At 36.7% G+C, this 18,516-nt stretch overlaps 1 protein-coding gene across 2 annotated transcripts in view; it reads left to right on the forward strand.

The window, feature by feature from the left end:
• The window catches only part of LOC131682002 (frizzled-4), a 145,082-nt gene that overhangs the window by 74,825 nt on the left and 51,741 nt on the right, over window positions 1–18,516 (forward strand). For both annotated transcript variants that reach the window (XM_058963130.1, XM_058963131.1), the window contains exon 3: window positions 8,047–8,240. In XM_058963130.1, coding sequence (XP_058819113.1) covers window positions 8,047–8,240 — 194 coding nt within the window. The remainder of the gene's footprint in view (window positions 1–8,046; window positions 8,241–18,516) is intronic.

Here is an 18,516-nt window from a genome sequence, read left to right on the forward strand (position 1 = left end):
GTTTAGCCTACACATACACAGCCAATACATGTAGGGATCCTGGAAAATTGAAGACGTTCGTCCACAATTTTTCTTGTCAATATCAATGTTTGTGGTACATATGAAATGTGACACAATCATTAAAGCGGCCAGGCCAACTGTGCAGCGTACAAAATAAAGATGATTCAAAATTATCAAATTATTCATTTAATGAAGAATTCAATCAACGAATCGTTTTGAACCTTAAATAAGGAAGAAACGTGGACAACCGTATACAACCGTTTCAATTTAGTGGGGGTTTGATAAATCGTTGGGAGTGAATTTGCTAAGAGGGTTAATGTCACTTCTTTGGTTCCTGGGATGGGACAGAGGTATTTAGCCCTGCCTTGGCTAGTGAGCCTAGGTTATAGCGCCTTTATTCGCTCTGTTTTGGATTCGAGTCGCCCTAATGTCTTCAAAACCCTTATAAAATTAATGGTTTCGAGTGAACCTAGAGCGACTCTTATTCAAAAACATCTTCTGCTACTCGCTTTCATAGAATTTAAAGAGGAAGCCGGCTTTGTCTTTTTTATTTTTCTTTGTATATATTTAGTAATGAAGGAGGCAGCAAAAAGACGAAGGTGAATATAGTGGGTTTCATTGTTCATTGAAAGGATATGATAATTTTAGACCCTGGTGATAATCATGTAATTTACTCTTTATGGAAAACATAATTCAACACTCGATAATTTAACTAATTTACGAACTAATGCTCAGATATTAAACCTGGACCGATTTTGCTTGTGCTAGAAATACCGCGTCAGATCAGGTGCTTTAATTTGTGAACTTATCGTAATCGAGCTCTGCTTTTTGGGAGCTTGAGTTTCCATCGTGAGCATTACATGGCATTCTAATCAGTATTCGCCTTCTACGGTCAAGTTACATACCATATCTCGATTAACATCTCTTTCTTAAATATTTTTGTAATCCAGGGAAAATTGACGGAAGACACCAATTTTCACACACATCATATATTTCTAACCAATACAGCAATAAATTAGAATAGATTATTGTGTACAAAGTCGAGGCATAGTCATCCTCCCCCAAACCGCTTTACCCTATTCACACCTCCGCTTTACCACAAGAAACTGTTCAACAAACATTGGCATGCATTATGTGAGCCTCGGTCTGTTCATGAATATATTTCCGTCTTCGTCCCCGTGAGGCGGTGCGGTGATCGATAACGTGGAATTAGATTAACACAAAGTAATAAATGGAGACAGACGAAGGTACATTACATGGAGATATCCAGAACACAACGAACTCTGAGATGGACAAGTCGTTGCTCTTTCCGGATCCAAAACGTTCGCTATTTACCCAGACGATTAATATAAATACACAATATAAAGAATAAAAATGTTACAGATACTTAGCAATATTAGTAGTCCATTCCGAGTCGAAAGCATAGTCAAATCGGCTGCTTCTAGCCGATCCGAATGGGGTTGTTTTCCTTCTACCATTAACAGAACAATCGAATCTCTGCAGTAATTCTACCAGATCTTTTGAAGTATTTCTTCCAGGCTGTGTGAAATCCATTTCTTCGTCCATAAAGCACGAACAGCAAGTAATCAATCTCCATGATGTACTTGAGTACTCAATTTTTCGCTAAAGATTCAACTTCGGTAAAAAAACGAGAATTGTGACAGCAAAAAATTTTTCCACGACCGCTTGATGCAAGGCCTACTCATTTTTTTCTGTTGTACTTTTTTTTTATTTCGTTTATTTGACACGGCTCATAGCGGTAGCTTAACGGAGCCGTGGATCTTTTATGTATTTACAATATGTAAAAAATAAAAATAAAAACAAATATTGTTTGTCCGTTGGATCTCGTGCGCGCAACTTTTTATTGCGAGCCGAGACCTTCTTTCGCGGCTCGCCTACTGCGTCATGGGGACCGTTTAATTCTCTCCTGTCCTCTGTATCAAGGTCATCATCGTTAAAAGTGCCTTGGTGCTCGCGACCAGATGTTCTTTCCTGCTTCTTGCACTTACGGGTGACCAATGTAAATCCGTCGTCATTCTTATTGTCTTCATCACCGATGTTACTTACAGTTGTTTCAGGGGTGCTGGATGCTGCTTTGGCAGTTGACAATATGGACTGAACAGCTGCCACAAATTTGGCAACCGTTTGTGGTTCAGGTATTGGTATTGAAAATTCTTTTTTGGGTTGGTTTTCCGTGGATTCGTTGGCAATCGGTAGCGATACATTCTCCTCTGTATCTTTCGCGCAAGGTTGTCCGTGGTGTGCTGTCTGATTACAATACTTGCACATAGGAGTTTGCCCCTCATGGGTGCATAACGTGGTTTGATGAATAGTAGCTTCGTGGGTTTTAAGTTTTATAGTCAAGTGGGAGGGGATAGGTCTTTCGATCCGCATCCTCACCACAAGAACACCGTTAGGTGTACCCGGGAAGAAATTTCTCCACGTATCACGTGTAACGGATTCTACTTCGCCGTATTGCGACATGTATTTTGCGATTAGATCAGGAGGGGTACGTGGTGATAGGTCGTGTAATTTTACATCTACATAGTCTTTTTCTATATACACGGGAATCTTAATTCCAACTTTATCACTTTCAGCCACGTGCTTCAAGTTGTTCTGCAAAACGAAACGTTCGGCTTGTGCTAACGTGTTGAATGATATGAGCACTACATTGCGAAGATGATGATACTGTAGATACATAACCTCCTTGAGCTTTAGCTGCATCTTCACCTTCAGCAGGTATTCCACTTCACGAAAACTCAATCTTATTGAACAGAATTTAAAGTCAACGACCGCTGTGTTGGGCAGGGATGCATGAAGCACAGCACGAGAGCCCAACACGAGCTGAGCGGCCGCTTTGAACGAACCAAAAGCAATAAGCACTGATACCGCTCATGCTAGGTAACCTTCGTGTTCGAGCTGTAGGATTCAAAGAGCTAGCACAACGAGTTAGCACGATAAGCTAGCACCATGAGCTAGCTCGGTAAGCTGCCACGAGCAAGCTCGATGTGCTAGCTCAGTGAGCTAGCACGAGTTAACTCAATGAGCTTGTCCGATGAGCTAGAACGGTGCAGTAGTGTAAGCTATGGAACGAAAGAATAGGACAAAGCAAGAAATATGCTTTGGCGAATGTGCGACAGATTGCTGCGATGCAGACATCATTACTCACACTAACGCGTTGTATTTTTATTCTGCTTTGCTATAGCTGAGCTATAGCTCCGTGCAGCGTGCTAGCTATCACCGTGCTAGCGAGAGCTCTCGCTCATCGGTGCTCGTGCTACTTGTTAACTCTAGCTCATCGGAAACCAGCGCAAGCACTAGCTCAATGAATTTAGCTCTGACACATTATGAGTCAGTGCACAGCAATAGGACACGGAGCAGCACCGTTCTTGTGCATGCCTGGTGTTGGGTCGGAGCAGAAATTTTTCGTCAACTTTACTCATGATGGGAAGAATAAATTAAAAGTTTCCTTTGTTCTCGAGACAATGCACACTAGATCGAGAGGTTGCTAGTTGTTGTTCACTTGGTTCGATTGTACGTCTGACTTGGGCAGAAGTAGAAAGTAGACTGATCTGTTGTACTTTGCAAGTCTCTTTTTTGTTTAAACAGTGATAATTTTAGCAATATTTTAAATAGAACTTTTTAACGGTTCGAGATAGTGCTTTACGCTTCGATGAAGTTTTAGAGCAACATATTTTAGACAAACTTTCTGAAGCAAGCTCTAGCTTTTATACTTTCCATTGGACGAGAAACCCAAATGTAAGCTTTGGGGTGTGTCTTAAAACGGTTTTATTTCTATAACTTTTGTAGTTTTTTTACACTAAAGTACCCTTTGAACTTGCATATTATTTTAGGGCGCATAATTTTCTTTAAAACACCAACTACTAAAAAAACTTACTGCAAGATCAAAACTGCAAAAATTATGCAAAGAAAACCATTTTTAAGAAACACCCTATTTTTTCTGGTAAGTTTCTTGTATAATGAAAAGTACAAGCAATATAGTTTCAGTGTCTTCGACAAAGTTTTTTAAAATTTTATTTTCTTCAATCATGTGAAAGACAGCGAAACTCTATCTCGAACCATTAAAAAGTTAATTTTCTGATTTTAAAAAAGATTTAGAATCATCCTTCTCATGATTTTAAATAATGGAAAAGTATTTTCATGAAAACGAAACTATTTCTATATTGTCCACTGTGAAAGTAATTTAAACCTATTACCAAGGGTCAATTAATGAAAAACCAAATTTTTAATATAACGTTTTCAGTTATCATTTTTCCCAACCTATTCTTCTGATGTTTTTCAGAGCTTTTAATGACGAACATTTTCTTCTAACACATCAAAAGTCTAGCTTCTATTATTCAAAAGATATAATCATTTAATATTTCAAAAATAGATTTTTTAAATAAATTTTTTGAAAAAATATCGTATTCGCCATTTTTTGTTCCATTATAACTCTAATCATGAACTTTTTTATAACCGAAAAAGAATTATCTTTTGTTTGTCCCAATGAGTGACATTGTTATTCTAAAAAAACCCATTTTTGGCGAAAAAGTGCTCACAACTTTTCTACGAAAATTGTTCGATATGTGGTGCTATGAAACAAATTATTCGCTAAAGTTGTTTGAAGATTACGTCGGCTTTAAATCAATACCGCAAAAGTTTTTTGAATAAAACAGTTTTTATAAGAAACACTATGAAACACCCTATCCTAGAGCTTACTTGTTTTCAGTAAACTTTCCCAAAATTTGTTGTTCTACAACTTCGCTGAAGGTCGTTTGGCTCTAGCTGGAATGATTAAAAAGTTAATTTTTTGATCTTAGTAAAGTTAGAACCACCCTAAATGTTGTTTTAATAAAAAGAAGGGGCTTACAAACTACGAATACTTTTCCAAAGACTTGATTAGGCTAAGTTGTTTACTTTTAGATAGATTAATAGAGAATAGATAGACGCATTAATTACATTTTCTGTATTGTTTCTACAATTTCTAAATCTTAAGATATTCAATCTCAAACTTTAAAAAATGTTTTTGTGCTAAATGGTGCTTGTCATAAGATAGCATAACAGCGACGACTTGTAACTGTCAGTGCTCAAATGAAGAGTAATAGTTACATTTATTAGTCTTACGTGTTTTTGTGGGCAAATCTTGCTTCAATCAAAAGTTATAGCTGAGCCAAATTTTCGCAAACGGGCCACCTAAATTAGGTGATATCCCAAAAAAAAAGATGAAAGATCAAATTTTTTGGTAGTATTTGGCATTACAAAACCAAATCCAGATGAGATACGCGTAAAAAAAGATGGGTAGGTAATGTCAGAGAAATAACCGAGGTGAAATAGAATACTGTGAATTTGAATGCTGAAATTTTTGCTATCTTCTTTAAAATCAGCTATTTCGGTATTTGTTGTGATGTATTGTGCCCCGTTGTTGTGGTGCATTTTGACCCCTGCACAGGTGCGTTTTGCCCTGCCCATTTTTCAAAGAGCAATTTATATTTTTTTTACATTTTAACGACATTCAATTAGCTGGAGATTACTGGGTAGGGAAAGTAATGAAAATTAGAGCCATAGTACTCAAGTGAGAGCAAGAATGTGAAGTAAACAGATCGGAAAACTAGAAGTGTCAGGGTCATTAGAACAGGCTTAATATCGTACGGGCTTAACTTTTGTCTTCTGCTGATGAGGGTCGAGCTTAGGCAGCATAACTACATCACTTATCTGAAAAATCTCTGCACTTATCTGAAAAATCTCTGCAAAGTTGCGTTTTAAAAATTTTAAATTCTTCTTGGTTACTATTATATAGCGGTTAACGTGCTTCAAATTACTGTATCTTGGGATTGACTTAAGCTATATTAAAAATTTCAGATGTTTTAATGTCTGAGTAACACACTGCAATAATAATTTTCACAAAAAGAAAAATACATTTATTACGAGAAAAAATGCAGTTTTACTTTTAAAGTGCAAAAATTGCATGTTTGGCAACACTGTAAAAATATAGCATAGAACACTGTAAAGAAAAATTACTATTTTTTCTAGATTCTTTCACCAATTCCTTCAAAATGCATCTCACCCATTGTTTCTAGAACAAATTAAGTTAAAACATTGTTGTTTTATTTGTACAGAAAATTTTCCTTGTAAAATTATGACACGTCATACAAATTTTGTCATCAATACACACTTATGACATGTGTGATTGCTTTTGTTTGCATTTTTAGGAAAAACTCCCAAAAAAGTCAACCAGTCCTCGTTATATTTCAGAGAGTAATAAAGAATTGAATTGTCTCTACTATTTATAAGTATTTAATCTCAAACTTTAAAAATCATTTTTCTCGAAATGTGCTAATCACGCTTGTAATAAGATAGCACAACAGTGACGAAGTATTATTATAACGAGGAAGGTAAATCTCAAAAAAGTATACTAAGCTCCCTCCCAAGGCATGTTTCTACCTACGCCGTTGTGGTTATTATATGATATAGATGCGAGCTAGCTGATAGACCAATTCTTCATGGTGTGGTGTTGTAGTACATAACTAGATCGCTGCTGGCATGCACAGCGAGTCAACTGTTGGTATCAAATGGGCAATATCGTACCATTTGGCCAATTAAACATTTTTACTTTTATGCATCTATTTGGATACGTCTTACAGTACATTCTAATTATAGTAGAGTTTCTGAATATAAACAAATATTGGCCTCATGGAAAGAGCTTCACTGTTCGGTAGTATTTCTATAGGGATATGCTCATGACACTTCATCACTGATACTACCATCGGGTTATGATCGAGTGAAACAGACTGCCGCCGCCGTCATTTCAACCATATAAAGATCAAAATGACTGACATGTTTGCCCAGCAGCTAGGTCCTTCATCGTAGTCTGTGCGGGTTCATCAGCGCGCCGCCGTGCCACCGTCAGATCACCCGCCACGCGGTGCGTGTACATTTCAACAGAAAAGAGCACGAACGTATCTTTTCAAAAGCTGTCAAAGATGACAAATTGTCGTTTTGATAAGCAGTAAGATGCATCGTTTGTTCGGGTCGCTTTCCTAATAAAAGTTTATTGGTCAATGGGAGTCAAATGTTTTAGTGTGGTCATTATCGATGCCGGAATAAGATCCGGTTGGAACTTGATGGTATTGTTACACGACGCGGAGAGCTTTGATCGGTATCGGTACGAGGTTAAGAAAAGAATGAACTGTTATTTTTGCACTTATTCTGACGTAAATACTGGAAATGGTTTCAAGTAATCTTTATACTTTCCTAGATCTCCTCGAACTAACAAACATAAAATTTCTTCCTTGGAGCATTAAAACTGAAATCGAAAGGTTTACGTTCATTTCTTGCAGTTACGCAATGAACAATCACTTGGAGATTTATTACCTTTACGTAGGCAGACTGCTAAATTAACACGGGGTTTTCATATTTTCTTCGTTGGTCGACTCTCTGAACGATCGCCTTCGCATTAGGATCACCGCTTGACTCGAAGAAGATGAATGTATTCCTGAGTAAAATCTCCATAAGTATAAGGTACATGATTCTTCCTTTCGCAGTCGGTCATTAAATTGCTTCGGATTTTTAAAACATGGCGGAAATGAGCTGGAAACGAAGCGACCAATAGATTAACCAATAAATTAGACCTTCCTCTCCCGTCCGTTGCGCCGGTGGCATGAAACCAATTAATGGGTATCGTACCGGGTTGATGAATGAAATTAATTAGAAACTATTAAGATCGGAAAGGGAAGCGCATTCTTCGATGTCGGTTCAAGTAAGACGTAAACGAGCGAAGCGGTCTGAGTAGTTCCATCTGGTCGTATATGTTTATGGGGGAACACCGCGTGATCTGGCTGAATGTGAAATGGATTATCTTCCAATCAATTTAAATGTGTGTATATTTTTCGTTGTTTACTGCAGCAGCGTTGCCTTGATTTATGAAAGTTATCCACGTCGTATTTTATCTAATCAGCTACATTACATTCGGCACATAAAACAAGATTGTGGCTAAACTAATTACCGTGATGTTTAATATTTTGTTTATTTCGTGTTGTTTTTTTTCAGGTGGGCGATTCTTTGCCTGCGTTGGAGCAAATCGGTACGTCGGTTGCTGAACACGGATCTGAACGGTGATCCCCATTCGGAAAAGTCAGAGTCATCATACAATACACTGCTTCAGCTGGCCGCCTGGGGACTACCGGCACTGCAAACCGTGGTGGTGCTGGTGGTGCGACTTGTCGATGCAGATGAACTATTTGGTAAGTTTTATGCAAACAGTAGTATCAAAACCATCAATTGTCAGTGTTATTTGTTATTCAATCAAAACGTTTCTAGGGCTTATAAGAGCGAAATGTGTGTCAATCTGTTCCGAAATTCCAGCCTTCCGGTTTCATAGTTTCAACTAAGCTTTGTGTGGAGTCTTATCCATCTTTAAAAAATAGAACCTCTAGGAAATTTTATACGATTATTTTATAACGATTCCTTTAGTTTTATGGACTTTCGACTGGATTTTTGTTATCCAGAATTTTAAACGGCTTTTTGCAGTCCTTGGTGGATTAAAACGACTTGTTTGTTTTTAAATCCCAACGTTGCAACGCCTTTTTCAGGGGAGACTATATTGCGGAGTAACATAGTAGACAAATTTTACACTTAAAAATTATAATTACATATTACATATTACTTACAAAAACTGATTATCGTCCTCGTTAATATCACTGACATGTAAGTGGCAGGGATGCCACATTGAAATCTGTGTTTTGGCCAAAAAAATCTTTTTACCATCTGTGATGAATAAAACAGGAAAAAATCTGTGAAAATCTGTGATAAATTTCCAAAAAATCTGTGAAAAATCGCAATATTTCCAAAAATCTGTGAAAATCTGCGAAATTTTTATCAATATGCCAAAATTCTGTCATCTGTAAAAAAGAATCTGTGATCAAAAATTGTGAAAAAATCTGTGACATTACAGAAAAATCTGTGAATATGGTAACCCTGGTAAGTGGATGGTCAATATATGGAGATTTCGCTTCTGGCACAAATTCTACAAATAATACACAATAAATTTGACGAGCTACACATAAGTGATGCAGTGATGCGAATGCTTAGATGCTCTGAACTAATGGATTACATAAGTAGCACAAATCTACATATTCTGAATGTAGAGAACCGAGCAATTTTTGCGAAGTCTAGGAGAAAGGAGGTGTTAGACATAACGCTTTGCTCTGAAGTTCCAAATGAAACTGAACTGTCTCTTTCCGATCATAAATATATATTTTGCGATCATCTTGATGTCACTCTCAATGTGGTAACATAGCGTTATCCTAAATCTACAAACTGGGCCTTCTTTTTGCAAAGCATGGCGACAAATTTTCATGGATATTTTTCAACAATTAATCAACTAGACGACTTGGATGACGTCGTTGATACGACAAACTCGTTCATAGTACCATCCTACGAAGAAGCCTACGAAGAAGCTTGCCCGAAGAAGCTTGCTTGAAATTGACTAGGGAAAATCATTGGTGGAGAACTGAGCTTGAAAGAAAGAAGAACGATATGAGAAGAGCTTGGAACCGGCATCACTGCAAAACGGGCGGGCTACCAAAACTTATGAACTAATGTCTCTAATCTGAATGAGGCTAGAAGGTTGAATAATATTCTCTCAAAAACGATTTTCAAATGAACTTCTTAAAACCAGAAATGGTGTTTTTGTGACGGACAAAAAAGATGTCCTTAATTATCTCTTCGACGCACACTTTCCAGCATGTATCGATTCTAAGCTGAACAAAGTTCATAGATCTCATTCTGGTGATTCGGATTCGCAGGCGTTATCACGCACATTGATTACCACTGAATTGGTCAAGTGTGCAGTTAACAGCTTTGCTCCATTCAAATCGCCTGGAAATGATGGGATCTTTCCCGTGCTGCTGCAAAAGGGATTTGATATTCTCAAACATGTCCTGATAAAGATAATGCTCACAAGTCTTGCTACTGGATATATCGCTAAACATGGCGGGAAATAATTTAGATTTATTTCAAAGTTGGGCGCTCAAGCCATGAAGGAACTAAGAGTTTTAGGCCTATCAGTTCAAGTTCTTTTCTTCTAAATGCTTTGGAAAGAATAATCGATAATCACATCAGGAACGTTAGCTCAGTTAAATATCCACTGCACAAAATACAAATACAAACATTGAAATTCTAGCTTGGGTGTATTCTTAGATATTGAGGATGCTTTTGACAATGGAAGGACTTCCAGTCTGTTATGGAAGCGACGTATCTACATTTATCTTGGGTTGGGTAAACGCAATGCTTAGTGACCGCATTCCTCGCTCATCACTGATACTGGCAGAGATAAGGAAGTTGAGTATTTGCGGTTGTCTGCAGGGAAACTCAATGAGCTTGGATTTCCAGCCCACGGGTTTTTTGGTGATTTCCAAATATTAATCATTAATCAAATATTGCATCGGAACAATCTTTGATTTAATGAAACATGCGTTAAGAGTTGTCGAACAGTGGTGTTGACAAGTTGAATTATCAGTTAACCCAAACAAACTTCAATGGTTCTTTTCACGAAGGAGCGAATAACAACCGGGGTTCATCCCTTGTAGTTCTTTGATTTTGAGCTACTCTGTGCAGATCAAGTCAAATACGTTTGAGTTATATTGGATTCCAAACTGAATTGGTCTACTCACATTGATTTCAGCGTCAAGAAAGCGTGCATGACCTTCGGGCAGTGCAGACACACTTTTGGAAAGACCTGGGGTCTGAAACCTAAATACATCTTTCGGATTTACACGACAATTGTACGTCCAATACTATCATACGGATGACTTGTGTTGTGGCGCTCGATCATAATGAAATAACAAGATTATAACAGAATGCAATTTTCGTAACATATTGTGTTTCAAATTTGGTCTCGTTAGTAGTTAAAATAACAGAAAATTATAACAAGTAACAACGGGAGATATAGTTTTGAAGTATTCTTGTTGTGTTTCTGATCGGGCGGAGGGGAGAGGTGATGACGGTCCAACCAAAGCTAAATCATCTGCAAAAAATGGCGCTCATGTCGTTGACTGGTGCTTTCACGAGAATCCGGATTGCTCACTTCTAAATATCAAATCATGCATACACCTCAAATAAGAAGTACTATCATGTGCATACAGACTGCAGGTTACTGGGCTTTAGAACAGTAACCATGTTGATCTTGTTACCAGTCTACGATTGTGGTCACAAATGATTACATGGGGTGAAGATATTTATGCTCCCAGCGATATTACACTCCATTGTAGTTTTCCTTACAGGACATTCCATGTGAACAGTCCTTCTCGACAGGAATGGTTGTCTGGTTATATGGAGAGAGACAACAACAAACGCACTTACACTGATGGTTCTCTGATGGAGTGTGTTGGTGTCTACTGTCGTGAAATGAGATTGGAACAATCTCATTCACTAGGTAGATTCTGTACTGTATTCCAAGCAGAAATATTTGCGATTATGTGCGGGGTACAATCGGCTCTTCAACTGAGTTTGTCCAGCAAAGTTATAAACTTCTACTCCGATAGTCAGGCTGCAATCAAGGCCCTTGGCTAGAACAAATCACGGTCCAAGCTAGTGATCGCGTGCCGAACTCAAATCGAAGAACCAAGCATTGTCAACACTATCTACTTTGTCTGGGTGCACGGACATTCCGGTATTACTGGAAGTGAATGGGCTGACGAATTGACCAGGGCAGGTGCAGCGATTAATTTCGTTGGTCCTGAACCCGCCCTGCCAATTTCGACAAATTGGAAAAGATCCGCTCCACAATGATTGGAGATATTTACAAACATGTCGCCAAACAAAGGCAGCTCTGGAGCAACCGTGTCGTGTAATTTCAAAAAATCTCCTGCATTTTTCGAAATTCCACATGCTGCTTGCTGACCAGGGCTTTAACCGGTCACTGCAAACTCAATTGTCACATGGCAACTATTCAACAATTACTACCGTAATTGCGATTTCAAGTTTTCGGTCTTCCTGACATAGACGAAATTGTGTATGAACGACTGAAACTCAGAGACATACTAAAGTTTCTTATCCAATGTAGTAAAGATCTTCAGGTTTTCGCGCAGGTGAATTGAACTACTTGTGAGTTCAATTTACCTGCTGTTTTTTCTTGTGTTGCCAGTTTTCCTACCCTTCCAATTCTACTTCCTCCTTACTTCTTCTCCATTCCTTCTGATCAGAGAAATCTAGACCAACATGAGTAAAAGGCGGAAGTCCAAATGAGAGTCTCTCTTTGTTTACTCTCTCTTCCGTCAATAACTCGGTCGCTTCTACATTTGATCCTTAACTCTTAGCATAATATGCTAGACGACATCAGAGTCTTTCAATCTTTATTGAAACAATGTTGGAAAGTTTTATGTTGACGCCATAATAATCGAAAGAGAAAGTAAACACAGAGAGACTCTCATTTGGAGTTCCGCTCATTTCACATGTTGGTCTAGAAACGATGTTAAGACACGGTAAGGCACAAATCCTCACTATACACGCTAATTTGAGCTAATATATTCTGATTACTGATACATGCTCAAGACAATCAGGACAAACAGTCAATTATTACAATGACTCGAATTATCTAATTGAGTTCATTCAAATAAAATGTTTAAGAGTTTAATTCAAATGTATTTTACCAGGCAGGATCTGATCAGAAAGGAGGGTAATTTTAGATTACATTACCAATCTTCCAGAATGAGAAAATACATTGAAATGAAAACACATGATAGAAAAAATAGTTCTATTAATTACATCTTAAATAAGGTATAAACATCGAATAAGTTTGCTCAACATTTCTTTTCACCTTGTTGTTCATAAAATGTCATTGGTGCCAGGGAATCCGTGGGAATATGAAAACATATTTTGTTGGAATATGAAAATATAATTTTTACTCTTAACTGGAACTTTGAACACTTGAATTTAGCTGAATATACTGTACTACTAAATACTACAATTTATTTTAAGTGCTTGTAAATAGTCTTCTTAACGTAGGCTCCGTGCAATTCTAAACACTGATACAATTTTAATAACTTTCTCGGATGATTTTAGATCGATTTGTAGTTTTCCACAAAGTTATTTGAATGTCTCTAGTACCACCTAGTGGCAAACTTGTGAACTAGTTTTTCTGGACCAACAAAAAAGATTATTTTGCTTATGATTGCAAACGAATGAGAAAAGTCCATTATTTCATATCCTGAAAATTCAGAGATGCCGTTTTTTTAATAAGGATGTGCGACAAAGACACCATGCTTAGCGAATTCAATGGCGTTGTTAGAAAAATCTCTTTTTGTCCGAAAGGTCGAGTTTTACTTCTCATCCTACAATAGAGAAACATAAAAAACGTTGAGTTTCCATTAACTTGCTAATGATCTGAGAACAAATCCGAATATAACCTGCATTCGACTTATCGCTACTTGATTTTTTACATTTTGGTTATTCTAACTTGATAAACAAGTAAGTAAAACTTTGCAAACGAACCATTTTAAATACACAAAATGCATAATCCAAATAGAAACAAAATTATTAGATCATTGAAAAACAATTGAATTGTTTTCTTAAATCCAATTTTAAAAATGCATCATTTCGACCGATTCCTCTTGGCACTAGTGGAATTATGATTCATTTTTGATGTCCTTTTTGCAACTGTGAATTTTTGATTAATTTGAAGGAAGAGTAGGCTTTGACCAAAGGTGGACGCGATTTCCTAATCTGTAACGTTTTTTCGCCAACAGAAAGTTCTTGGTACTGTTTTTTTCTCGCGTTGAGGAAATTTGAAAACTGTGCTATATTCTTGCACATTCGAATCTGCTGTGTTTTACTGTCTCCATAATATTATACTCAGCTTAGTGAAAACGTCAGTATCGGTATATGTCTGTTAGTTGTTTGCAGTCAGACCAGCTACCCTGCCAGACCAGCCTTTATGGGACTGATTTGCGATCATGGGTAGTATACTATAGTAAAAAAAGATTTCACTGTATCAGCCACCCATGATGAGTGCGGTCGTTTTTACTATGATATGCTATGCTATGTGAATTTTGATTAATTTGAAGCAAATAGAGATGAACTAATAACAATAGTTTACAAAATAAAAATAAAAATATGAACTTCAACAAGTGACCTCTATTTTGTATGTAAAATCGTGTGCTGAATCCGAAAGTTTTACAGAACAGTTTTAGAGTTAGAGTGAAAAAGTGGGTTTCACCTTTAAAGAAAAAAGTACGTTTAGTAAAATCCATATATCTTCGGTTAAAGCACATCAATATGAAATATAGTTATGTTAAAGTTTAGGTAATTGTATTACTTTTGGTCGTTCGAACATTTTGTTATGATACAACAAATGGTTCTGACGTTATTTACGAGTTTGTTGAATTTTTTCTGAATCTTTTCTCATTTTTTTAAAGAAAATTGAGCGTTTGGCCAAGATTTTGGACAAAATGAGGCAATTCTAAAAATTATATTTTTAGTGAAACTTATAGTCGGCTAATAACTAATGAAAATAAGCCCTTGTTAGAATATACGCCCTTGTTGGCTTAAATTGGATGAAAAATGTTAAAGTTATTCAATTTTTTGTAAAATGATATTTTTTGTGTTTCTCTGACTTAACCTATTGAACCGTCCCAAATGAATTTTTTTCTACTGGTTATTTTATAAAATGTTAGGCATTCTCTGTTAAACATGTGTTGAACAACTAAAATGAAGAATTTGAGAAAATTTGGTCTGGGGTATTATATGAGCTCGTTTATCCAAATGATTCCAGTCTTCTGATAATAATAATTTCGAGTGTAGTGAAGGGATAAATTATCGAATGATTAGTATGCAATACAGCGAGTAACATTTACATGTGTCATACAGAAAATAACTCTCTTGTGATACAAAATTCTTTGTAAACTAAACCCTCACGAGTCATAAAGTTCATATCTTGAAACTCTAAAAGTGCTCAACTATGTTTTGTACAATGTCAATACAAACTTTACGAATCCATAAGTATATGTGATACTACATACCAATACATACACCAAGTATTGTAAAACTTATAATTAGTTTTCCTTACTAGAACATGTATTTGAGTTCGTATTTCGAAATTATGTCGAACTCGACTTATTTTAGGTTTGAAACCTCAGTCTGGAATTCAGAATGATTTGAAGAACGTAGAATATTTTGCAATTACACTTAGATGTCTTATATATTGTATTCTAGTATACATAGTATATTTTGTGGGCCAAGACACTAAAATCGGTACGTCGTGGAAGCCTATATGCATCTAATGTAATTTCAAAATACACATTTCTAGACGTTTTAATAACTTAAAATTAATTGTTAGTAGAACCAAACGTGACGAAAAGGGGAGATAAGTCACCATATGTGAAAATATTAAGAGCATTTAACATTTTGCGTCGTCATAAGTTTACGATATGTATATCTGGGCATAGTGGAGAGTGCAGTTTACACCGAATTTTTAACATATGCGATTCTGTATTACACATGTAAATATTATGCGTATTATTTAATACCAATTTTTTGTTGACTTATATCTTATTTGGTGAGCCTGAAATTATTGTTGTCGGAAGACTTGAATCATTTGGATAAACGAGGTCCAATATTGCCCCAGATTAAATTCTCTCAAAATTCTTCATTTTATTTATTTACCGTGTTCTAACAGAAAATCCCTAATATATTATCAAACAAATCCTAGAAAAAATTGGGTTCGAGGCGGTTTAATGAGTTAACCCCGAGAAACTTACCAATTTCTATTCTACAAAAAATTAAATAACTTTCACAATTTTCATTCGATTTAAACTGATAAGTGATTATTTTCATTGGTTTTTAGCAGGCTTTAAGTTCTACTAAAAATATGATTTTCAGAATTGCTTTATCTTGCCTAAAATCTTGATCAAGCATTTATATTTCTTTAAAAATGAGGAAAAAATTAAGAAAACAGATCAACAAACTCGTAACTAACGTCAGAGCTATTAGTCACACCAAAACAAAATGTTCAGACGACCAAAAGTACATTCATTCACCTTTAATTCAACATTATTATATTTAATATCAAAGCTCTATAACTGAAGATATATGGATTATACCAAACGTACTTTTCATTTTAGAGGTGAAATTCATTTTTTTAGCCTGACTCGAAAAGTGTTCTACTGTAAATTTTTTGGGCTTCATTTTCGGATTCAGCACACGATTTTATGTTGAAAATGACCACCAGCTTACTGAGTTCAGAAATGCTGTAAACTAGTGCAATTGAAAGAAAAAAAAATTATTTCTCACTACACTTTTATTGCAGTTTTTCAATTAACTGAAAGATAACTAAAATAAAAGTTTTTCTATTGAATGCTGCGGAAGAACGTTTTTGTATGTATAATGATTAAATACAGTAACATTTCGTAGGAGTTTAAGGTTACGCTAATATTTGGAGGAATGACAATATTTTACCTTGTTTCGAAAGTATTTGTCGTAAAATGTACGGAATTTTGTTAATAAATATTGCAATGGTTGATTTTTTTTCATAAACGATGTATTCTGAGCTTTCCATCAGAATTAAATTTCGTTTGAAGAAAAATAATACAAAATAAATTAATAATTCTTCAACCCTATTTTTAACAATACATCAATTTTACCGCATTACCGTGCGGTGCGGTAAATGCAGTGCGGTTGAGGTAAACGGTGCAGCTTTATTATATTTTTGCGATTGCGGTGCGGACAATCAATTTACCGCCAGCATCCGTACCGCGACGAACCCTGCGCACTATACAGCGTTTCATTAGTATACCGCAATGTTTACAAATTTTATAAATATTTTGCTTGGCTAAGTAGATACTAATTATTGAATAAATTTTTACAAATACAGGCATACATGTTATATGTATTTGATACTCCATAGCTGATTTGTATGAAACTATTTACTACATATTTACCATACGCTTAATAAACCTAGAATAATTGAGTTTCATCAAGTTTAAAGGTATATTTTCTTACTGCGCAGCTTTAATATATTTTAAACTATTTAATTCTCATAATTTGTGCTTCTTCCCAGTAAGTACACCGTTTCCATAAAGTGTTAGATTAATTATTATTATCTCAATCTAACATCTAGTCGATAGGTTGTAATGTAGCGTGAGTATTTATAGGCATGGTAATAGCTATTCATCGACGCGAAACGCATATTATAACTACAGTACCTCCCAGTGACCCTACCGTAAAAAGGGTTTCTTTCGCGGCCCCTCAAACTTCATCTTACCATTCATTCCCTCATCATCACCGTCGTCGTCGTCGGTTAGCCACTCAGCATGTGATTAATCGCAGCCACTAGTCACCTTTCCGAAAAAGCACCCGGAGCACAATTTCACAGTTCCCTTATCACATACACGCGTAAATATGTGCAACAACCATTTCGATTGCCGATCGCAGTTCATTCCAAACTGCTACCATACTGTGAAGAAGCCCAACATGCCAGCCACTCAACCAGGCTCGTTAAGAAGAAGAAGAATAAGAAGCAGCAGAGAGCCCGCAGCCTCCAGCAGCAACAAGCATAAAATCTTACCATCAAATCTCTCTCTCTCTCACTCGTCTGGGCCATCTACTTGGGGCAAACCACGGCAAAAGTGCAACGGGCATTAAAAATGCATAATTTATGCCCAACGACGCGGGGCCAAGCTTAAGGGTTCGACCATTTCTCGCGAACATACATACCAACCTGTGGAGGAAAGCGAAGGGATCGGGGAGACCAGTTCCCCTTCTACCTCGAAACCATAAGCGGTCAGCGAACGAGGAAAATACGAATGAGGATGCAACTTCCACTTGAAAAGTGCACCTCAAGTGCGGACCGTTCAACACTTTTCTAGTGTGCGAACTGCGTCTGTTCTATCGGACGGATGCAGAGGGGTCCGCAATCGCCGTACTACAAAATAAATCAATTTCCGAACGAGGAGAGAATTAACGTTATTGCTAATGCATACAAATGCAGCAAACCCGTTAACAGCTCGAACCGGGCGGAGGGCTTACACCCGGTCGAACAGCGGATATAGGCGGAGTGTGCTTAACTCTCGAGCAATGCGCAAGTTATGTGCAATCTTCGTTACGGTATGAATCGATTTACAATGTAAGCCTACCACAAGTACGCTCAGTCAGACGGAGGCTTGCCATAAGACGAGGTGAGAAGTGTCAAGGAAAACATTAACGCGATCGGTGATCGTGTTTTATATTTTCACTGCGAATAGGGTGTCCCTTGTGAGTGATTTAAAAATTAGATCTTTGTGAACAATGACAAGTCGATTTTTTAATGAAAGCGACTATTCTTGGAAATAAATACATGAAAAGAATTTAAAACCATATGATTTATTGTATGGTATTTTTATTGAGAACCTAAGAGTTCTATCTTCTGACCTCGCATAAAGCAGAAGCAAAAAAATCGCTATGCTATAGCAGGCTATAGGCACCAGTGAATCAAACCAGCTTTGGTTCTATATCAGTTTATAAACAAATTGTATCGTTGCCCACGGC

Source organism: Topomyia yanbarensis, chromosome 2 (genome assembly GCF_030247195.1).
Source record: "Topomyia yanbarensis strain Yona2022 chromosome 2, ASM3024719v1, whole genome shotgun sequence".
Classification (NCBI taxonomy): Eukaryota; Metazoa; Arthropoda; class Insecta; order Diptera; family Culicidae; genus Topomyia; species Topomyia yanbarensis.